Here is a 24,795-nt window from a genome sequence, read left to right as displayed (position 1 = left end):
GCAAGCCTATATTCATTGGTGCAGTGAAAGAAATATGGATCTTTCAGAGTATCCAGAATCTTAGATTTCCTTCAGGCAGGAATGGATAAGGGTTTGAAGGTGGCTTCCTTGAGAGTTCAAGTTTCAGCATTGACTGTATGGTTTCAAAAGAAAATTGCTACTTTACAAGATGTGCATACTTTTTTCCAGGGAATGCTGCGCATTCAACCACCTTTTGTTCCTCCTGCAGAACCTTGGGATTTAAGTCTGGTCCTCAAAGCCCTTCAAGGGGCTCAGTTTGAACCACTTAAGAAAGTGGATCTTAAATGGTTGACAGCTAAAGTACTCTTTCTACTGACTATGACATCAGCTAGAAGAGTGTCAGATTTAGGAGTGCTGTCATGTAAATCTCCTTTTCTGATTTTTTTTATCCAGATAAAGCAGTTCTCAGAACTAGGTCTGGTTATCTTCCTAAGGTGGTATCTGAGTTTCACCTTAATGAAGAAATTGTAGTCCCGGCTTTTCAAGTATCGGGACTTTCTGCGGGAGAAGCGTCGCCGGACGTAGTCCGTGCATTAAGAATCTACGTAGATAGTACCAGTGCCATCAGAAAGACAGATTCTCTCTTCATTCTCTACAGATTTCACAAAAGAGGATGGCCTACTACTAAACAGACGCTAGCAAGGTGGCTTCGAATGATGATTTCAGAAGCATACTATCGAGCTGATCTCCCTGTTCCAGCTAATGTCTCTGCTCACTCTACACGTAAGGTAGGTCCTTCATGGGCAGCACAACATGGTGCTTCAGCAGAACAGACATGTAAGGCAGCCACATGGTCTTCCATTAACACTTTCATTAGACATTATGCCTTGGATACCTTTGACTCTCATGACTCTGAATTCGGGCGAAAGGTTCTCCTGTCTAATCAGGAGCGTCCCCACCACTAAAAATTGTTTTGGGAAGTCCCAATGTTATCCTGTGGATAACCTGTGGACCCTGCCGGAGAAATATACGTTATGGTAAGAACTTACCGTTGATAAGGGTATTTCTCCTATGTCCACAGGTTTCCACAGGGATCCCACCCTGACGCACCTGATTTGAGAATCTTTATACTCACTAACCTCTTCCCTCTTGCATGGAAGGGTATGCATGTGTGTTCTTCTCGCCTGAATAGGGTTCTACATAATGCTGCTGCCTAGATGCTTTGGAAACAACTGATTTGACTGAGTCGGTGGGCGGGATTATATGGATGAGCCCTTTGCATCCTGGGAGGCCAGAAAGCTTGTGATCGTTTGGTGCCAATCTGCTGTCGCTCCAACATATTTCCACATATCCTGTGGAAACCTGTGGACATAGGAGAAATACCGTTATCAACGGTAAGTTCTTACCATAACGTATATTTTGAATCTAAAATCCTTGAACCCTTACCTAAAGGTTTTAAAGTTCAAGATGGAATCCTTGCGAGCAGTGATAGCGGGCCTGGAAGAATGGGAGTTCATGGTCTCCCTGGATATAAAGGACATCTATCTTCATATCCCAATTTGGCCTAATCACCAGGCTTACCTGATGTTTGCCCTGCTAGACGATCATTACCAGTTTCAAGCGCTACCCTTCAGCCTGTCCACAGCTCCGAGGGTGTTCACGAAGGTGATGGCGGAGATGATGTTCCAACTCCGGGTCCAGGGGGTCAATATTGTCCCTTATCTGGACCATCTCTTGATAAAAGCGAGATCCAGGGAGCTTTTATTGCTTCATATAGACCACACTATCCAACTTCTGTCACACCATAGGTGGATCCTCAATTTACAGCTGTCCCACCTGGAGCCAACTCAGCGACTCCTGTTCCTGGTAATGTTGCTGGATACTGCGCCCCAAAAAGTGTTCCTCCCAGAAGACAAAGCGAGAACACTTCAGCAGATGGTCCGAATGGTCTTCGGCCTACTTGGATATCCATCCATCGTTGCATAAGATTGTTGGAGTAGATGGTAGCCTCATACGAGGCTATCCAGTATGGAAGGTGCCAGAAAATTTCTATTGGATCTCCTGAGCAAGTGGACAAATAGACATGATGGCTTCTCGACTCAACAAGAAGCTTCGCTGGTATTGCTCACGACCCAGGGACCCTGCAAGGGCAGTAGATGCACTGACGTTGCTTTGGCCTTACCGGCTGGTCTACCTGTTTCCTCCAATTCCATTGCTCCCAAGGGTGCTCAAGCGAATCAAGAATCAAAGAGTCCAGGCAATTCTGATTGCCCCAGCTTGGCCTCGGAGGGCGTGGTACACGGATCATCTGGACATGTCCATCGAAGACCCTGCCAATGAGAAGAGATCTTCTTCAAGTGGTCCGGATGCACCGGATAATATGGCTGTAACCTCAGGCCAGGATTTCCCTCCTGTGGTGGCTGCAGTCCTCCAACCTTCTCAAAAGTCGAAGTTTCTGGATTCAGGATTGGATGCTCCTCACGATGGATGCGAGTCTGAGAGGATGGGGAGTTGTCACCCAGGGGGCTCAGTTCCAGGGCAGGTGGTCAGCCCACGAAGCCCTACTTCCGATCAACATTCTGGAACTTCAGGCAATCTACAATGCTCTGATTCAGGCCTCTCCTCTACTAAGGGACCACGCGATCCAGGTTCAGTCGAACAATGCCACAGCAGTGGCATACATCAATCGGCAAAGAGGGACAAAAAGCAGGGCCTGCATGCGAGAGGTGTCGAAGATACTCCTCTGGGCAGAAAGAAATGCAAGAGCAATGTCCGCAATCTTCATTCCGGGACTAGACAACTGGGAAGCGGACTTCCTGAGTCGTCACGATCTCCAACCGGGAGAGTGGGGGCTCCACCATCAGGTGCTTCAGCAGATCATCGACCGTTGGGGCTGCCCACAAATAGACATGATGGCTTCTCGACTCAACAAGAAGCTTCGCTGGTATTGCTCACGACCCAGGGACCCTGCAAGGGCAGTAGATGCACTGACGTTGCTTTGGCCTTACCGGCTGGTCTACCTGTTTCCTCCAATTCCATTGCTCCCAAGGGTGCTCAAGCGAATCAAGAATCAAAGAGTCCAGGCAATTCTGATTGCCCCAGCTTGGCCTCGGAGGGCGTGGTACACGGATCATCTGGACATGTCCATCGAAGACCCTGCCAATGAGAAGAGATCTTCTTCAACAAGGACCGTTCGTCTACCCAGACTTACGGCGACTTCGTTTGACGGCATGGAGGTTGAGCGGAACATCCTAGCTCACAAAGGCCTTTCCAAAAACGTTATTGCTACCATGGTTCAGGCCAGGAAACCTGTGACGTCAAAACACTATCATCATATCTGGAGAATATATGTCCCTTGGTGCGAGGAACGCACATATCTGCCTGCTGATTTCCACTTGGAATGTTTCCTACGTTTCCTGCAGGCTGGTGTGGATAAGGGCTTACGTCTGGGTTCCATTAAGGTCCAGATTTCAGCTCTCTCAATTTTCTTCCAGAAGAAATTGGCAGTGTTGCCAGAAGATCAGCCCTTCTTGCAAGGGGTACTTCAAATAAAACCTCCTTTTGTGCCACCTCCAGCACCCTGGGATTTAAATGTAGTGTTGGAATTTCTACAGTCCTCCTGGTTTGAACCACTGATGACAATAGAAGACATGTACCTCACGTGGAAGACGGTGATGTTATTGGCCCTGGCTTCTGCTAGGTATGTCTCAGAATTGGGGGCCTTATCGTGTAAAAGTCCCTACCTGTTTTTTTACGAGGACAGTGCGTAGCTCAGGACACTAGGCAGCAGTTCCTGCCGAAGGTCGTCTCTGCATTCCACTTGAATCAACCTATTGTGGTTCTGTCAAGTTCTGGCACTTCTGCTTCTCCAGGGGCATTGGATGCTGTGCGAGCCTTGAAGATTTATGTCAAGAGAACGGCTCAGGAGAAGAAAGATGGATTCCTTGTTCATGCTATATGATGCGCAGAAAAAGGGTTGCTCTGTTTCTCAGCAATCCATTGCTCATTGGCTTAGGCTTACTATCCAACAAGCCTATGTGTTGGCAGCCTTCCCTGTTCCACAGTCTCTGAAGGCCCACTCTACAAGATTGGTGGGGTCTTCTTGGGTGGCTGCTCGTGGAGTCTCGGCCTTGCAACTATGCCGAGCTGCTACCTGGTCAGGGAAGAACACCTTTGTGAAGTTCTACAGGTTTGATACCATGGCCAAAGAGGATACCCAGTTTGGGCAAGCGGTGCTGCAGACGTCTCCGCACATTCCCGCCCACTTTGGAAGTTTTGGGATATCCCCATCGTACTAATTCCCCAATATACCTTATGGATGCTAGAGAAAATAGGATTTTAATTACCTACCGGTAAATCCTTTTTCCGTAGTCCATAAGGGATATTGGGCGCCCGCCTCAGTGCGTTGACTTTTCTGCAGGTTGTCTCTTATATGGTTACCTGTTCAGATGTTGCTGTTTTTTTACCAGCCGTTGCTGGTCATTTTATGTTATTGGTGTGCTAGTGTGTGAATCTCACCACTCATTGTTGTTATGTTCCTTCTTTCAAGTATATCCTTTCTCCTTCGGGCACTATTTTACCTATAACTGCCCCTGGGAGGGGGCATAGAGGGGAGGAGCCAGCACACCCAGTTGAAGAAATTTCAAGTGCACCGGCTCCTTTGGACCCCGTCTATACCCCATCATACTAATTCCCCAATATCCCTTATGGACTACGAGAAAAGGATTTACCGGTAGGTAATTAAAATCCTATTTTTCAATGGTTGACACGTTTTTTCAACATCTGCTTTATGTACTGTAATGTCCACGTGAACATCTATTGGAAATAATAACTTTGCTTGCCACCAAGCCCGGAGCGTGGCAAGCGAAGCAAGCCAGCACGGTAAGAAGTTTTTACTGATGGTGATCAGATAACAGGAAAAATGCTAGAATTGGGACAACAGATAAATAAAACAAAATGTGTCGACCATTTTCATTTGACCTTTTGAACCTGTTAACCTTTACAACTGTCGACATTTCATGTTTTAACCTTTTGTACCTGTCGACCTAAAAAATTTGGATCTATTAATCTACACCCGGCACTTTGCTATGTATTTCATAGATGGCAGTAAGTTTCATTTTTCACCTGCTCGGGCACAATTTACCATTTGTTCAATTGCATTAAATTCAAATCAATACAGGAATAAAAGATTTATATGCACTTTCCATGTATTAACTAGAATGAGGGTATGAATACTCCTTAACATTGTTTACTAGCGTGATATTTTAGCTACATATGATATATTGACTGCATCCCGTTGTGAGCATGACGCTTATGCATGATAAATGTAATGATTCACTAAAATTACACTTTTATTGTACATTGTTTAGAATTGTGTCGCTTCAATAGAGTAGACATTTTTAAGTACACGTATTATATGGACCATGCAGTGAATGCCAATGTACTGTCCAAATACTAATTATTAAGTGCTCATTAAACTAATATTTCATATGCTGTCACTTCATATTTACTTTTCTTTTATCCAAACCTCAATGGGACGTATTCAGTATATGTTATAGAAAAGTTCACCATTGCCACTGCTAGGCACACAGCACACAGTCCGCCACCTCACTTCCCATTCAACATGTGAATTGTGCTGTTTCTGTATAAAAAACAAAAGAATAAAAGTCAACGGGAGTTATTCACATCCCGAAGCATGTGCCTCAGGATGCACAAAGTGCTGATTATTGCTGCTTTGCGCATGCGTAGGACCCGTTCTGCATGTGCACAAATGGGTTGTGCAATGTAGCACGCAGTCCAGCATCAGACTGTCAGTGATTGACACTCCGGTGCCGTTTGGGGCCAGGGAGGAGGTGGTGACTGACTGCCTCCGTTTCTCCAAATGGAGGCATGTCGCCGTTGTTTAGGGGGAGGAAAGAGGCCAGGGATCTCAGTGGTTGCACAGACATTTCCTGTCCTTTGCAATAAATGCCTTGCATGTCACCATGGGTGCCGCAAGCCGCTTGATGGTGAGTAAGTGATCTGATGTCTGTGTCCTAGTGTGCAGGTTGGATCAATACTGCAGCAGGACCAAGGAAGCAGCAGTGATAGCAACTCCATCCAAATCTGAATCAGGCCCAATGTCTTTTATTTGTAGTGGAAGAAATACAAAAGGGCCTGACCCATGGGAAACCACATTGCCAAGCCAACCAAGGGACTTACATAATACTTTTCTCTCTTTTCGTGTATTACTTTACATTCTGCATCACTGCATCCCAAAGTTTGTGCAGGCACAGAAAAAATAACATGGATACTGTATATGCTGGACCACACGTTAGGTATTTTATAAATTGATCCCACTACACCGTCCCCGGTCCCGGTATGAATGGTTGACAATGTTAAGATCGACACTCATTAGGTCGACTACTATTGGACGACATTGACATGGTTGACATGGACAAATGGTCGACACATAAAAATGGTCGATACATGAAAAGGTCGACGTGCGTTTTTTAAACTTTTTCCGGTGTCGTTTTCTGTGTAAAGTGACGGGGAACCTCAATTAGTGCACTGCGTTCGCTCGCCATGCTTCGGGCAAGGTGCCTTGCTCCACTACCGCTGCGCTCGGCACAGGTTACCGTTCCCAATCGTAGTCCACGTGGATTGTAAAGTATGAAAAAGTTCCAAAAAAGAAAAAAAAGTGAAAAACTCATGTTGACCTTTTCATGTGTCGACCATGTCAATGTCGACCAATAGTGGTTGACCTAATGAGTGTCGACCTTAATATTGTCGACCATCTGAACGGATACCACTGTCCCCATGGCAGGCTCCGATACAAAACGAAAAAGGAGGGATTGCATGAGAAATCTGTGATTCCTCAAGTGTCTCATTAAATTGGGAGAAGCAGTGGAAACCTCTTTTTCTGTTGAATACTCCAGGAAAAGAGGTTATTACTGCTTGATAAATATACAACCAGATATTAGAGGTCATATTGGAAGTAGTTCACCCATACAGGTCATGATACTGGGACACATCTTGCTCTACATTGGATGGCATTACTATTCATTCACGACAACGTGAAATCTGTTCAGGAACAAAGAGTTTAAGAAAATGTTCTATTTGTTTGAATTCTCGTATATACGTATTTATTGAGATACGCCCCTGAAGAAGTGTCTGTGTGAGACAAAACGCGTCGGTTATTCTATCTTGTTCTGATGTGACCTCCATTCTACATTACTGGAAGGAGGTTATCACACTAAGAAATATCTGTACATCTGTGCGATATCAGACCCCCATTGTGTATGGTAGGGGGCTGATATCTTGAATTATATCTATGTGAACATAGGGGGTAATTCCAAGTTGATCGCAGCAGGAAAGTTTTTAGCAGTTGGGCAAAACCATGTGCACTGCAGGGGAGGCAGATATAACATGTGCAGAGAGAGTTAGATTTGGGTGGGGTGTGTTCAAACTGAAATCTAAATTGCAGTGTAAAAACAAGCAGCCAGTATTTACCCTGCACAGAAACGAAATAACCCACCCAAATCTAACTCTCTCTGCAAATGTTATGTCTGCCCCCCCCCTGCAGTGCACATGGTTTTGCACAATTGCTAACAAACTTGCTGCTACGATCAACTCAGAATTACCCCCATTGTCGTAACTTTTTAACTGTTTTTAATAAAACGTATGTTTTGGAACTTATTGTTCAGTTTATGAGGCATGTATATTAATGCTGACTGAGATTACTGATACATACAAAGAAGGGAGCCAATACTAGTCCCCTGGGGCGCCAAGTACACTACTGCTATACCTATTGTCCATTTTAGTTCTGTCTAACAGAGAACTTAGTGTCAGAAGGCAGCCATCTAGATTGTTCTCATCTAATATCTTAATATCTAATAGCGCAATAAGGGAGTCTGTGGCCTATATATATATATATATATATATATATATATATATACACTGCTCAAAAAAATAAAGGGTACACTTAAACAACACAATGTAACTCCAAGTCAATCACACTTCTGTTAAATCAAACTGTCCACTTAGGAAGCAACACTGATTGACAATCAATTTCACATGCTGTTGTGCAAATGGAATAGACAACAGGTGGAAATTATAGGCAATTAGCAAGACACCCCCCATAAAGGAGTTGTTCTGCAGGTGGTGACCACAGACCACTTCTCAGCTCCTATGCTTTCTGGCTGATGTTTTGGTCACTTTTGAAAGCTGGCGGTGCTTTCACTCTAGTGGTAGCATAAGACGGAGTCTACAACTCACACAAGTGGCTCAGGTAGTGCAGCTCATCCAGGATGGCACATCAATGCGAGCTGTGGCAAGAAGGTTTGCTGTGTCTGTCTGCATAGTGTCCAGAGCATGGAGGCGCTACCAGGAGACAGGCCAGTACATCAGGAGACATGGAGGAGGCCATAGGAGGGCAACAACCCAGCAGCAGGAACCCTACCTCCGCCTTTGTGCAAGGAGGAACAGGAGGAGCACTGCCAGAGCCCTGCAAAATGACCTCCAGCAAGCCACAAATGTGCATGTGTCTACTCAAACGATCAGAAACAGACTCCATGAGGGTGGTATGAGGGCCCGACATCCACAGGTGGGTGTTGTGCTTACAGCCCAACACCGTGCAGGACGTTTGGCATTTGCCAGAGAACACCAAGATTGGCAAATTCGCCACTGGCACCCTGTGCTCTTCACAGATGAAAGCAGGTTCTCACTGAGCACATGTGACAGATGTGACAGAGTCTGGAGACGCCATGGAGAACGTTCTGCTGCCTGCAACATCCTCCAGCATGACCAGTTTGGCAGTGGGTCAGTAATGGTGTGGAGTGGCATTTCTTTGGGGGGCCGCACAGCCCTCCATGTGCTCGCCAGAGGTAGCCTGACTGCCATTAGGTACCGAGATGAGATCCTCAGACCCCTTGTGAGACCATATGCTGATGCGGTTGGCCCTGGGTTCCTCCTAATGCAAGACAATGCTAGACTTCATGTGGCTGGAGTGTGTCAGCAGTTCCTGCAAGACGAAGGCATTGATGCTATGGACTGGCCAGCCCGTTCCCCAGACCTGAATCCAATTGAGCACATCTGGGACATCATGTCTCGCTCCATCCACCAACGCCACGTTGCACCACAGACTGTCCAGGAGTTGGCGGATGCTTTAGTCCAGGTCTGGGAGGAGATCCCTCAGGAGACCATCCGCCACCTCATCAGGAGCATGCCCAGGCATTGTAGGGAGGTCATACAGGCACGTGGAGGCCACACACACTACTGAGCCTCATTTTGACTTGTTTTAAGGACATTACATCAATGTTGGATCAGCCTGTAGTGTGTTTTTCCACTTTAATTTTGAGTGTGGCTCCAAATCCAGACCTCCTTCGGTTAATAAAATTGATTTCCATTGATAATTTTTGTGTGATTTTGTTGTCAGCACATTCAACTATGTAAAGAACAAAGTATTTAATAAGAATATTTCATTCATTCAGATCTAGGATGTGTTATTTTAGTGTTCCCTTTATTTTTTTGAGCAGTGTATATATATATATATATATATATATATATATATATTTAACTCCAATACAAATCCGGCACTCAAGGAGTCAAAAGTCATTCGCCTGTGTGCCTTTGCTGAATAAACACATGTACAATAGTTCAGAATAGTCCCCATTCAGAACAGGCACGGCACTCCAGGACTTAGTGAAAAAGCATTTATGTAGGCATTCAATCAATAATAATAATAATAATTTTATTTATATAGCGCTCTTTCTCCAATAGGACTCAAGGCGCTTAACAGATACATAGCATAATATAGTACAGAAAATAATGAAGTACATTTTCATAAAATACAGAAGCATGAAGATACTAAAAGGGACATTATGGAAATGCTTGAGTAAACAGAAATGTCTTGAGTCTACTTTTGAAGGATTCTATAGTTGGGGCCTCTCGCACTGTGCGGGGAAGTGAGTTCCATAGAGTCGGAGCCGCATGACTAAAAGCTCGACCCCCAGATGAATTACGGTAGATTCTAGGTACTGCTAAAAGTCCTTCATCTACAGATCGCAGTAATCGAGTGGGGCAGTATGGGGTCAGAAGCTGTTTCAGGTACCTTGGGCCTTGGTCATGTAATGCTTTGAAACTCAGTAAGCCAATCTTGAAGATGATTCGCCATCGTACAGGCAGCCAGTGAAGGGAGTAGAGGATGGGTGTTATGTGGCTAGAACTTGGCTGGTTGGTTAATAGCCTGGCAGCTGTGTTTTGCACCAGCTGTAAGCGCTGCAATTCTTTTGCTGGTAGACCAAGGTAGAGGGCATTACAGTAGTCTAAACGAGATGATACAACTGTATGTATGACTTTTGGCATATCATCTGAGGGAATTAAGTGCTTGATTCTGGCTATGTTCCTCAGGTGAAAGAATGAGGATTTGATTGTGGCTGATATCTGATGTTTAAGTGTCAAGCCACCATCCAGGACAACGCCAAGATTCCGCACACGATCACTGGTCTGTAATTCTGAATCCCCGAGTGTAAGTCCAGTTGGTTGGCTATGCTGTAGTCTTGTCCTTTGATGTTGCGGTCGTATCATAAGGACCTCTGTTTTATCCGGGTTCAGTCGCAGCCAACTGGCGCTCATCCACTCCTGTAGTTCAGCTAGACAGCCATTTAGGGTTGCTATTGGGTTATCAGTGCCCGGAGCAAAGGACAAGTACAGTTGTGTATCATCTGCATAGCAGTGGTAGACCAGGCCATGGCGCCTGATTATTTCGCCCAATGGGAGCATGTATACTGCAAAAAGCATGGGGGATAGTATAGAACCTTGTGGGACACCACATGGCAATGGCACTGGTGGTGATGAGTATAATCCAGATGATACTCTCTGTGACCTGCCTGTGAGTAATGATTTGAACCAGCTTAGGACTGTGCCATCCAGACCACAGAAATGTATCAGTCACTCAATCAGAAGCCCATAGTCCACGGTATCAAATGCTGCCGAGAGATCCAGAAGGATTAATATTGAAGTCACCTCTGTCTTTTGCCATCAGAAGATCATTTAACACACACACCAGTGCTATGTCTTCTCCTGAATCCTGATTGAGGATACCTGAATCAAGGTATATATACATCACCATATGGCACTAGCCATAATAACAATGCTGCATTTCGGGCCCCGCAGGGTCCCTTCGTCAGGTTCATGCAAGTGCTGTGCAAGTCTGTTCTTTTTTTCACAGCACTTGCATGAACCTTGATTGAATGCCTACATAAATGCTTTTTCACTAAGTCCTGGAGTGCCGTGCCTGTTCTGAATGGGGACTATTCTGAACTATTGTACATATATATATTGACCACCTCCTACATTTGACTTCGTCAGTGTGTAGCCCATGATGTATGTCACGTGTCATGCACTGGCTTGGTCAGAATATAAGGTGTGCGATAGGCTGTACACATATTACTCATTGCTGTCATGGGTAAAAGGGGCGATTTATCTGAGTTGCAAAAAGGGATGATTATCTGCTTTCGGTCCAAGGATGGCAGTATTTCTGAAACAACGCAGTTGTAAACTGTTCACGTGCTGCTGTGGTGAAGGTGTATCGTGAAGGAACAAATGGCACCATTGTGAATAACCGACATGGAAACTGTAGAGCACCACATGCCATTGATATGAGAGGTAAATGTCGGCTATGAAGGTGCATGAGGGCCAACCGACACGCTACAGTGGAGCAGCTCACCATAAAAATTAGCCTGGGGGCTACCAGACGTGTGTCTAAAACGACAGTTCAGCGAAGATCTAGCTGCTGTCAGTGCTGCACATGGCGGTTGCTCTGGCTGTTAGCTGGTGGTCATAATAATGTGACTCGATCGTGCGTGTTGTGTGTATATATATATATAAACAAAATGTATCTATATAACAGTTTGTTATATCCTAACACTGCTTGAAATGTCGATGCCGGCATCCCGACATGTATCACTACCTCTGCCGGGACTCCTGCGTGGTAAGCCATGGATGGGGGGGGGGGTTTGGTTTAGGCTGCGGAGGGAAAGTTAGGGTTAGTCTGTGGGGAAGGAAGGGTTATGGTTAGGCTAAGAGGAGGGTTAGCTAGGGCTAGGCACCCCAGGGAGAGTTAGGCTGCATGGAAGAGATGGTTAGGTTTAGGCACCACCGGGGAGGTTTGGGGTTAAGCTGCGTGTAGGGGGCGGAGTGTTTGGGTTAGGCTGCGAGAAGGGAGAGTTAGGGGGGTAAGAGGGAGGCTAAACATGCTTACCGGACTTAGGATTCTCTGCTTCGGGATGCCGGTGTCGGTCACGACCGCCGGCATTCTGTCCGCCAGGATATCATATGTATCACATATATATATATATTTATTTACTTGAAGTAATTAGTTAGTAATCATGATATTTCATTGCAGTATTTCTGCAGATGGAGCATGTTGTGCAACCTAGCGACTATACAGCTTGTCACAACATCATGATTTAAAAGAGTCCTGCCTAAGCAATGTGTGGAAATACAATACAGAATAATATATTTAACTTTTTTTGGCGTTTGTAATACATAACAATATTGAAAAGTGTCAGTCTGTTGTGGTATAGCAACTATTGTTTATTATGGTTACTCTGTTGGTTTTTACCTCCAAGGTACTTCACTAATATAAAACAAGATGCTTAGTAGATGTACTCAGGATGTACTCAAGATATCAATATTTGTAGGCATAAATAATGGGTAATAATGATTAAAAACATAGGCACGTTTATATTCACTCCAGCAGATAAGCTATTCAAAAAGTGACTTCGCTGGAGAACAGAGTTGTCTTAATTGTTTGCTTCTTTTATTTTTGCAGATGTATCGAGGTCCTTTTCATCTACTTCAATGCGGGTAAAGTGGAAGAACCATATGTCAGCATCACCAGAAAGAGACAGTTGCCCAAAGGAGGTTGTAGTGATGAAGTGGAAAAGGAAATGGGACAAGTGGAAAGAAAACTCTTCATACACAGATCTGCATTCAGCCGGGCCTCTGTAATCCAAGCTTTCCTTGGATCAGCACCTCAGCTGACCCTTCAGCTATATATATCTGTATTGCAGCAAAATGTGCCAATATCACTTTGTAAGTAAACACTTGATAGCAACAGCTCATAGCTATAGTAAAGTTTTACCTTGAGCTTATATCAGACATTCCCTATAAGTTAAAAGCATTAGCATAGATAAAAATAGATGACATTTTGTAAAGTATTTTTTTTTTACCTGTCACAGTCGTGATAAGTGCACAGTTGCTGAGGTATATTTTGTTGACATGATCATAATGTCCACATGCACTATGGCAACATGTTTGACATGTCGACTTTGACCACATCGGTATTCATTATGTTGATACTGATAAAATGTCAACATGATTAGAATGTTGACAAAACGTCCCTAGTGGTTTAGTGGACACCACTGGTCAGGAGGCTTTAGCGGTGTCTTTCGGGTCCAGCTGTGATGTTCTCATGACTTACGTCTAATTATGCAGCGCTTTTGACAGTAAGGATTGCACTAACCCTGCCCCTAGTGCCTAACCCTAACCTCCCCTGCCATAGCCTAATCCTAACTCTCCCCCTAGTGCCTAACCCTAACCTCCCCTGCTATAGCCTAACCCTAGCCCTCCTCCTAGTGCCTACCTCTACCCTCCACTCCCAAAGCCTGATCCTAACCCTCCTCCTAGTGCCTAGTCCAAACCTCCCCTGCCTTAGCCTAGCCTTCCTCCTAGTGCCTAACTCTTACCCTCCACTCCTGTAACCTGATCCTAACTCTCCCCCTAGTGCCCTACCTTAACCTCCACTCCCATGACCTGATCCTAACCCTCCTAGTGCCTAACTCTACCCTCCACTCATGTAGCCTAATCCTAACCCCCCCTCCTAGTGCCTAACCCAAGCCTCCCCTGCCTTAATCTAACCCTCCTCCTAGTGCCTAACTCTACCCTCCACTCCCATATTCTGATCCTAACCCCCCTCCTCAAAGTGCCTAACCCTAACCTCCACTCCGTAGCCTGATCCTAACTCTAACCTCCACTCACGTAACCTGATCCTAACCTTTCCCTTAGTGCCTAACCCTAACCTCCATTCCCGTAACCTGATCCTAACCCTCCTCCTAGTGCCTAATGATAACCCTCTGATCCATGCAGAATGTCAACTTTCATGACACTTCAACAACGTTAACATAACTGTCGACATTGAGCACAGTTGTTACGTAAAGGTTACCTGAATGCTTATAGCATGATAAAAAGGAATGACCCCTGTCTAGGGGCACCATGGCTCTGGCATGCATGCATGCTAGTCAGGCTGTGAGTTATTACCAGGATAGCATGCTAAACAGTATGACCTGTTTGGTAGATTTAATCCTGCCACCCCTCTACGCAATGTCGGCATTCCACAGAAACAATGGTGTGGTGCCAAGGGCACACGTTACTAATCCCTTAATAATACACTTTTGATTTTTGTAATTTAGAACATAGAATTTTCTAGTCCTTGGGTATAAACAGTAATTGCTATGCCAACAGACACTGAAATTAGTGTTCGAGTATATGCAGTAAATACCGGATTTGTTTGCCATGATCAGAGAGGCTTATTAAAGTAGTAAATGGGAATTAAACGGGATGTAGCTGGCATACGACAGCTGTCAGAATACCAGTGCCGGAATCCCGACAGCCGGGCTCCAGAATGTAAGTATGTCTGAAAGGGTTAGGGTTAGGCTACACAGGGAGGGTTAGAGTTAGGCTGCAGGGGGAGGGGGGGGGGGGATAGATTGGTTAGGGTTAGGCTGCAGGGGGAGGGTTAGGGTTACGCTGCGAGGGGGAGGGTAGGAGTCAGGCTGCAGGAGAGGAGGGTTAGGGTTAGCCTAGGAGAAAGGGTTAGGGTTAGACTGCGGGAAGAGAGGGTTAGAGGTAGGGTTAGTTTAGTTGCTGCCACCTGTCGGGATTTTGGCAGTCGGGATGCCGGTGTCAGTGTTCTGACCGCCAGCACCCTCACTGCTGGTATCCCGTACCCAACCCAAATTAAACAGGTGTGTGGTAGAGGGCCTAATTCAGATCTGTTCGCTCGCTAGCTATTTTTTGCAATGCTGCGAACAGATAGACGCCGCCTATAGGGGAGTGTATTTAAGCTTTGCAAGTGTGCGAACGCATGTGCAGCAGCCTTGTACAAAAACAGCTTGTGCAGTTTCTGAGTAGCTCTGAACTTACTCAGCCGCTGCGATCAATTCAGCCTATTCGAGCCCGGAATCGACGTCAGACACCCACCCTGCAAACGCTTTGACCCGCCTGCGTTTTTCCAACCACTCCCAGAAAACGGTCAGTTGCCACCCACAAACACCCTCTTCCTGTCAATCTCCTTGAGAACGGCTGTGCGAATGGTTTCTTCGCTAGAACCAGTGCACAATAACGATCCGCTTTGTAACCATACGGTGCACCTGCGCATTGTGGTGCATTCGCATGCGCAGTAGTTACCTGATCCCTGCGCAGCGAAAAATGCTAGCGAGCGAACAGATCTGCATTAGGCCCATAGACTTAATAATTTCTATCACTTAAGAAATTTAGAAAAAACTGCTTTTGAATATTTAGAAATATAGAATTCCCCAATAATATATACATTCCCTTTAATTATATAGTTGGCTACATGTAGCTAAGCTAATAGTGTACGTTAATATTACCATTTGTCAAATTGTGATGTCAAACTGAGAAATAGTTGACAAAATGAAACATTTTATTATACAAATGAATTTGTGTGATAGCATTGTGATATGTCAGTCAGTTTTGGGTTCAGTTTGGTCATTTTCTAAGCATTTTGTGCAGCTCAAAATAACAGACAAAGACTGGTAACTGCGCATTTTCCAAATAATACCAGGGTACTTGACAGCATTATTGGATTGCTCTTGGTGCCCAAGCATGTGTTTAAATGACTGGTTCTACCTCTCTGCCTAGATTTTAATAAAGTATATTTTGGTGCAAACATTGTACAAATGCAGTGGCTGCTGTCCAAACAGTTAAGAGTTGTTCAGGGCACGAGGAAATGTCACTATTAGGTTTACTGTAGATTGAGCAAACAATACATTTGACTTTTGGGCATCTATTACTAATATCTGGGCAGTTCGCCTTTGTATTTTGGGCTGCATATTAGTTCCAGTTTGGCCTAACTGATTAACATCCAGGAGTAATTGAGAATGTGCTGTTTAATATAAAAGTAATTAATGCATTAAAATGATCTTATAATTTCAGGCATCTTTATGAGCATTTCCTTGCTGTCCATTGTGTATGGGGCATTACGGTGCAACATCCTGGCCATTAAAATCAAGTATGATGACTATGATATAAGCGTTAGACCAGCTGCCTACATCTGCATATTCTTATGGCGGAGCTTTGAGATTTCCACCAGAGTTGTGGTACTGGTCCTTTTCAGCTCCGTCCTGCAAATATGGACTCTGCCAGTGGTGCTATTGAACTTCATTGTGTTTTTCTTGTACCCTTGGATTCTCTTCTGGCAGAGTAAGTCTCCCTTTCCTGAAAACATAGAGAAGGCATTGACGAGAGTTGGCACCACCATGGTGCTCTGCTTCCTCACCTTTCTGTATGCAGGCATCAACATTTTCTGTTGGTCTGCGGTACAACTCAAGCTCAATGACTCAGACTTAATCAACAAGTCTCAAAACTGGTACCGCATGGCTGTGTACTACATGTTAAGATTTATTGAGAATGCTGTCCTGTTGCTGCTGTGGTATATGTACAGAACAGATGTTTACATGTATGTATGTGCCCCATTACTAGTGCTGCAGCTGCTGATTGTATACTGTATGGCGGTTCTGTTCATGCTCATCTTCTATCAGTTTTGCCATCCTTGCAAGAAATTATTTTCCTCAAGCATCTCACAAGGGCTACTATCATGCTTCAAGTTCCTGTGTTACCTCTGTATACCATCAAAAGATCCAAACAATAGGGACACGTTTAGGGCCAAACTATCAGATAGTTCTGATATCAATGAGCACCCAAGTTGTAAGGCTGTGGATGCTCAAAATGGAAATACACATCAGGATGCATCCTCCAGTGCATAACATTGGACTCACTGGAGGGAGACTCATTGTATGTCCCCACCTATAGGAACTGTATGTGACCTGCAGGCTTTAATGCATCTATAGTACTTTATATACTGTAGGGCTATACATTGAAGCTAAAATGAGATGTTTCCCTGGGGTGTAGGGGAGATATCTGTTCCCATAAAGAAGCAGATTTGTCATACTGTATCCGCACCAAGAATGAAGAACATGGTTAGAACACAAAAACAGAACTAAAAATAACCGGGCATAAACTCGCTATAATGTATTTGATATATTGGAATTCCAGAGGTATCATAAATATATTGTTAGTGACAAATAAACCAAACCGTGCTGAAACCCTGAGGACTCCAAATGTTGCACATATTCAGTACGTCCACCTTGTCAATCCACACATATGTGCTGAAAATGTTTGATGGGCTATAATCTGACATCATGATTATATAAACCAAAAAGGGATGAAGTTTAGCTCCTTTAATACATTATGGTACGTTGGCAAAATAAAGTATACTTTATTTTGGGACTGGAACCAATTTAGGAATATTCCGAGATGTCTACATTTTTCAATGAATACCTGGATAAAAGTATGGAGGCTCTTGCTTGGTGCAAATATTTGGGGATTTTTCCAATTATTTTGATAACTGATTATATATATATAAAACAGGGTTTTGAAAATGTCTTGTCCACATTGAAACTTTGGTTTAGTCTAGCCCAGTGGTTCCCAAACTTTTTTGAAACATGGCGCCCTAGAGCATCAGAATTGTTTTCACGGTGCTCCTAGGCCAAAGGTTTCTTATTGAGAAATTTAGAAATATTGAATTAAGTAAATTCTGTTTATATGTTATCCTTAGGTTCAATTGTGTGGTGAAGGACAGGATTCACATCTGTTTGTCCACATAATTTATGATTAGCAGGCACCAGCACTGGTTTTGTCTATTACATTGACCAATAATAAATTGAATTGGCCCTGTACCACCAACAGAGGGCACCTCTACAAATGCCCTGAGACACCCCAGGGTGCCACCGCACACAGTTTGAGGACCACTGGTCTAGCCATTGTGTCCCGTCATTATTGTACCTGAATGATGCCACTTTGCAGTGTTTGTAACAGTCCAGTACATTTGCCTCTGTTCCTAGGAGAGTGCCACTGGATTCTGCGGTTGTGTAGATGCAGTACACATTTATATATATTACTGTATTTGCTTTGCTTCCACCATAAACCAAATGGCCTTTATTTTTCAAAAATAGTTATACACTAATATATAGACATTCCTCCGGGTTCAATATATATATGTCAGACATTTATTAAGTCAACATGTTTGTAATGTCAACGTTTAGCATGTTGACAGTTATGTTATGTCAACATACTGGGCCTGAATCAGATGTGGTTGGAGGGTTCTGCGCTGTGCATTACTTGGAAGCAGGTATGGTAATGTAGCATGAGGTGTCTGGTGTAAAGAGATGACCCCACATGCATGTGTGATCCAGTGCCGCATCCTTGGATACAGCATCGGCTTATCTGCAACTCCATTGGCTGGCTTAGTGATCCATGAGGTGACGCAAACCGGCCAGTGCAGCTCCAAGAGGCAAGGAAATCTCCATCGGAAGATGGAGACCATGCCACGGAACTCTCCTAAAAACGGAGGTGATGTGCCTCCATTTTGGGTGCAGACTGTCAATCAATTGATGTCTGCGCCGCTCTGCTTCTGATGATGCAGGACCCGTAATGAATATGTGCAGTACAGGTCCTGCACTTGCGCAAAGAACACAACGTCAGTACTTTGCAACATGTGCCCTAACAGCGTCAGGATGTGAATCAGGCACACTGTTTTTCTTGTCATTCTGTCCGTAACGTTATTGCTGGCTATAAAGACAATCTTAACCCTAACCGTAAGCGTCATGGAAATGTCAACAATTTAACTGTCTACATTCTGTCAATGACAACATTTGCAGGTGTCGAAATGAATGATATCAATAATTTAACCATGTCGACATCATCAATGTTGACCTGCTATCGAAATTATGAATGACAAACTGGTGAACAGAGACATGGTGACTGCATACCCTTCTTCCACATGGCCATGTGGTTGGGATGTACAGATGGAGCCATGCTAGCCGTGGCTCAGTCTGTGCCTGGGCGCGCCCGCCCAGGTGCACCTAGTGACTACAGGCGTCTCCAGCCGGGCACGCGCGCCCCATTCACTAGAATGGGAGAGCGTCTCCGTCCGTCCAGGCGGACAGAGACGCTCTCCCATTCATAGAATGGGAGAGCGTCTCTGTGCACTCCCAGCGTGACTAGGCAAATGGATCGCCTAGTCACGCCTGGAGTGCACGCATGTGATGGAGCTGCCACAGGTGAGCGTGGCTCTGTGTAATACTGGGTCACTGAATTATGTAGGTTGGCTACCTGTAGATCTACTGTGTAATTCCCAGTAATGAGTTCTTTATAAAGACCTTATTGGCTTATGTGCAGAGACCTCATAACATTAGCCACCCAATAGGAAGTGTTGGATATAATATTATTCTGGATTAAATAAATAGGAATCCTTGCTCTAAATAATGAGTGCCATATGCAGTATAGCATTATAGCTAGGGATGGCCATCGACCATCGATGATTCATAATAATTGATGGTTTATGTCCAATGTTGAATGTTTTTGCCATCAATGGAGGAGACCAGATGGCGTCCCTACATCGATGGCACAGTATAACCAATTTGGAGTTTTTCTACATGGTGCAGAGACATGGAGCATAGCTGCACCCACAATGCCCCGCCCCAAGTTCTGATTGGCCCCAGAGGAACAAGAATGACCATCAGATGGTGAAACCATCGATAGTCATCCATTGCATATTTAACAACCATCAATGTCAACTTGCCATATTGCCATCGATGGTGAACACACCGATGGCCATCCCTAATCATAGCAGGCAAAAGGAAGATATTCTCTAAAGTGGCATACTGAAATAAGTGTCCCAACAAACCTAGAACTGTTGTATCTCCTATCAGATCAGTTTCTTGTTATGGTGTTAAAATGGACATGTTTGTAATAGGACAGAAATAATTTCCTGTTATTCTCATTAGGTTTTAAAAACATGTTTGAATAGTAAAGCTGGGTACACACTGGCCCATCGCGGGTCCGTCGACTAGTGTGTACAAGCGATAGGTCTGTGAACTCTGTCATTCACAGACCTATCACGTCGGCCCTGCTGCACAGCTGACGACCAATATATCGTTAGATATATTGACCACCCGTACACAAGCTGCAGCAGCCGGCGCTGACTGACAGCTGAACTGGGCGGGCGTGCCCGATGGATCGGGCAGTATGTATGCACAGCACACTGCCCGATCCGGCTTTAGATATATCTGCAGATCAATTGATCTGCAGATATATCTTTAGGTGTGTACCCAGCATAAAGTAGGAAGAGGAGTTTGTTTTACTAACATATTTATTTATGAATTATTTGTATTCTATCTCTATAGATGGGGCAGGTGTAAAATATACAGAAAGATTTTTTTTTGAGATGGGTGTGTCAAATCTCAAATCTAGATTGCCGTGTCCAATCTCAAGTAAAAAATGCTGTCTAAAATTAAAGCAGTCCAGCATTTGTGGGTTACATGCAAAAGCAGTCAGTACTTACCCTGCATGCAGAAAAAGAAATAAATGTATTTGCAGCCCTTGTATTGTAGCATAGTTGGACCAGGTGCAGTTACTTTTTTTACTTTACTCCCAACTCAGAATAAGGCCCATTCTGCCCTCCCACCCATATGTGGAAGCAGAGCAGCCCCAATAGGGGTGCGGTCTGATTATGGGGATGGTGTTTGTTGAGGGGGCGGGATCCCTCTTCATAGGGTCTGATTGTACACAAGTGTGGCCTTCCATGTTTCTTTTGCTGCAGATCGGGGACGGATTGGAAACTAAAAGGGGCCCTGTAAAATTTTGTAGAAGTGGCCCGACATGGGCATACCGGCGGCTAGCCATGGCAGCAGCACTGGATGGCAGAGTTTCTGTACTACAGAGATGGAATAACACAATGAATGGGACAATGCAGTGTACAAAGTGCAGTGGGCTGCCTGCCATGTGGGGGGTGGGGCCACATCCAACACACATAACAGGCCCCACATACCCGTTGGCCTACCAGTAATCTTCCTGGTGAGCCCTATCAGGACCATCTTAACAGCAGTGTAGGCCCCTGGACAAAACAGTGCTCTGGGGCCCTACCCATCCTCCAGCGGTAGGGGTGGGGGGTGCTATCAGCTTTGATGTCCCGCAGGCAGTAGGGGGTGTTCTTTCTTCCGCTCAGCATGTAGGAACCGGTGCAGTAATTTTTGCTAATTACTCCTTTACTGCACAGATGGTGGGAGATGGGGCAGGAGGAACACTAAACTGTAGAAGGGAGCATTGGGCTGAATGACTTCCAGGGAGGTAGGGGGTGTTTAATACACAAAGGAGGGGTGGATAGTGGAGTGGGCTTAATATTCATCATCAGGTAGGAGGGCAGCTTGCTTGACTGCAGATATCTCCAGTTCCTGGAAATAGATTGCTTAGCTTTCAATGGAGTCAAAAACCAGGTCAGGAGGTTCTGGGGACTTGGGGATCAGAGTTTGCGGAGGCAGAGCAATCTACCGCTGAAAGTATAAAACCACATACCAGGCATGAAGAACTTGAGCAGGGACCAGCTGCTGGAAGACTGGTATCTCTGGTTCTGGGCATAGTAGAGACAAGCTGCCAATGTCCACCAAAAGGGCAGAGTCCCAGCTTTTAGAGTGTACCCTCAAAAAAACTCTAAGTCAGACAGAACCCAAGATATCTGGCTGGGAATTGCAATAAAAAGGCTTGGATGGGAACCACTCCTTTGAAGTCGGATTTCCCCAGGGCTGAGTTTCAAGAATCTGGTACCCCTGGAAAAATGGTTGTCAGCCTAGGGATCTAATACTCATAGGGCCCATGGGCAACTGCCCATTGAGCCCATATGAAAAGACGGCCCTGAGCCCAATGGCTAATCCGCCCCTGTATGGAAAACTTATGTTTTGCATTGTATTGGATAGCTTTGTCTGGTGATTGCACCTGATCACCAGAAAATAAGCATTACGGGGCCCAATCATTTGAAAGGAACCCCCTCTTTCAACTGAAGGTTCCCCTGAATTTTAAAATGCCAGGTTGGGGAATATATTCCCCATCCCTGGGCCCCACAAATAAAATCTCCTGTAGTGTAGGGGTTAATGCTTGGTGATCAGACTGGTTGAAATAGGATACTCCACTCTTTCTAATGAGGGTTTCCCCATCTTCATAGCTGTAATTTTGGTGTAGATATATAATGGTCTCCCACCATTCTCTTTTTTCCCCCCACAAAAGTCTTAGTTGCCAACAGCACTTCTGGGGTCAGTGCTCGATCAGAGCAAGTCCAATGTGGAAGGGTATTTTATTTTTTAATAGCAGTGAACAATGAAGCAGACAATGGAATGAAAATTGTCGGCCGCAGGTTTAATATACATGGATGATGAGATCCACTGCAACAAAGGGGTTATAATAGAATAAGACTTGTATAAAGAGATCTGCTACTTAGGTCATATGATCATCATTTAACAGAAGAGTACTCATGACTAGGATGCTGCACAGAGGGGAATTATTTGGGGCAATGTCAGTCTGGTCCAGTAATACCTTTGCCTATTCACTGTGTTGTCTCCACTGTCAATCATCACTTATAAATGTCACCCTATTTATAATCTATATTTAGTTTACCATTACAGAAGCTAGCAAATCATTACTTTTACTATTTAAAACTCTTACAGCTCATTCATTAATTGTATCTAACAGTTCTTTTACTTTGAAGATGTCAAGAAATAGAAATTCATGTTGCCACACGGCTACTGGTAAACAGAGTAATAATAAAAAATACCTTTTACATGTTCGACAGTGATAAACAATGAATCCAAAATGTATCTTTTTTCATAATGACATAAAAAGATCTAGCTGAATAGAACTCTGTATAATATAATATAACTCTGTATAATCTTAACCACGTGTATAAAATAAATGAATTTACAACAGAAAATGTGTTATACTTATGAAAAAATAAACAAATGAGGAGTGTACAAAATACACATTCACTGTCTACAAATTACTATGATGCTAAAAACAAAACGTGTCCAAGGAGGTTATTTCTGAAAATGGTTTACAGTCCACTTTTTTTTACTTGTGACTTTTTTTTATCATTATGGTTAACATCTATCAACAATTTTATGACATGTATTGTATTATAATTGGTGACTTAACTGTAGAAGGTTCCGATCAACATTCCTAAACATTTACTTGAAATGTACGTGTAAACTACCAGTACTTCAATGGGGCTGGGATTATAGGCGTCTGGTTGTAAAACCCTGTGCTTCTGGTCGCTGTGCCCCTGTAGTTTTGCCCCCTGTAGAGTTGTGTCCCCAGTAGCTGTGCCTCCAGTAGTTTTGCCCCCTGTAGCTGTGCCCTCAGTAGTTATGCCTCCAGTAGTTTTGCCCCCAGTACTGTGCCCTCAGTAGTTGTGCCCCCATTAGGTTTGCCCCCAGTACTGTGCCCCCTGTAGCTGTGCCCCAGTAGCTGTGCCCCCAGTACTGTGCCCTCAGTAGTTGTGTCCCCAGTAGCTGTGCCTCCAGTAGTTTTGCCCCCTGTAGCTGTGCCCTCAGTAGTTATGCCTCCAGTAGTTTTGCCCCCAGTACTGTGCCCCCATTAGGTTTGCCCCCAGTACTGTGCCCCCTGTAGCTGTGCCCCCAGTAGCTGTGCCCCCAGTACTGTGCCCTCAGTAGTTGTGCCCCCAGTAGTTGTGTCTCCAGTAGTTTTGCCCCCAGTAGTTGTGCCCCCTATAGCTGTGCCCCCTGTATTAATGCCCCTAGAAGCGCCGCTTACAAAAAAAATTCAAAACAAAAAATATATAAATACAAAAAAAAAATACTCACCAGCCCCACTCCTGCTTCCCAACCGCTGATGTCCTCCGTCTCCAGCCGCCGGCGCCGCTCCTCGGATCTATGGGAGAGACATCATGACGTCTCTCCCATAGCACTGCACAGACACTAGAGGTCAATTATGACCTCTAGCGTCTATAGCCGTTTCCACAATGCCGTCAGGTGCAACTGACGTCATCGCGCACCGCACGGCACCAGTAGAGGATCTTGCCACGGCGGCAGCGGCACCCTCGGGACAGTGGTGCCCCGGGCAAAAAGCCTGCTTGCCCGTGATAAGATCCGCTACGGATCAGCATATACAGTCAGGTCCATAAATATTGGGACATCAACACAATTCTCATATTTTGGGCTCTATGCACCACCACAATGGATTTGAAATGAAACAAATAAGATGGGCTTTAACTGCAGACTTTCCGCTTTGATTTGAGGGTATTTACATCCAAATCAGGTGAACGGTGTAGGAATTACAACGGTTTCTATATGTGCCTCCCTTATTTGGATGTAAATACCCTCAAATTGTTTGTTTCATTTCAAATCTATTGTGGTGGTTTATAGAGCCCAAAATATGAGAATTGTGTCGATGTCCCAATATTTGTGGACCTGACTGTACGTATATTTACAACCAGATGCTTTGTAAACAAACCCCTCCCTATACGTATCTATGAAACCATTACCCAGAAAGTCCCAATAACCAGATAATTGCTGCTTCTTGGTTATAATGTCAATCACAAACAAGTATTTGTAGACAGTTTCTCGAGGAAAGAATATCAGTATGGGGAAAGCTATGGGCATTTGTATAGGTAGTTTAGCACATTTTAGACATGATGCGATAAATTAT

General features: G+C 44.5%; 1 protein-coding gene across 1 annotated transcript in view; it reads left to right on the top strand.

Annotated features, from left to right (window-relative positions):
- XK (X-linked Kx blood group antigen, Kell and VPS13A binding protein) overlaps positions 1-20,965 on the top strand; it is a 44,512-nt gene extending 23,547 nt beyond the window's left edge. Inside the window, exons 2-3 of the mRNA XM_063953459.1 lie at positions 12,776-13,038; positions 16,180-20,965. Coding sequence (XP_063809529.1) covers positions 12,776-13,038; positions 16,180-17,009 — 1,093 coding nt within the window. The 3' untranslated portion in view covers positions 17,010-20,965. The remainder of the gene's footprint in view (positions 1-12,775; positions 13,039-16,179) is intronic.
- The last annotated feature ends 3,830 nt before the right edge of the window (positions 20,966-24,795 follow it).

This window comes from Pseudophryne corroboree, chromosome 2 (assembly GCF_028390025.1).
Source record: "Pseudophryne corroboree isolate aPseCor3 chromosome 2, aPseCor3.hap2, whole genome shotgun sequence".
Classification (NCBI taxonomy): domain Eukaryota; kingdom Metazoa; phylum Chordata; class Amphibia; order Anura; family Myobatrachidae; genus Pseudophryne; species Pseudophryne corroboree.
Note: the sequence above shows the minus strand (reverse complement) of the source record. Positions and strands in the feature narration are given on the sequence as shown.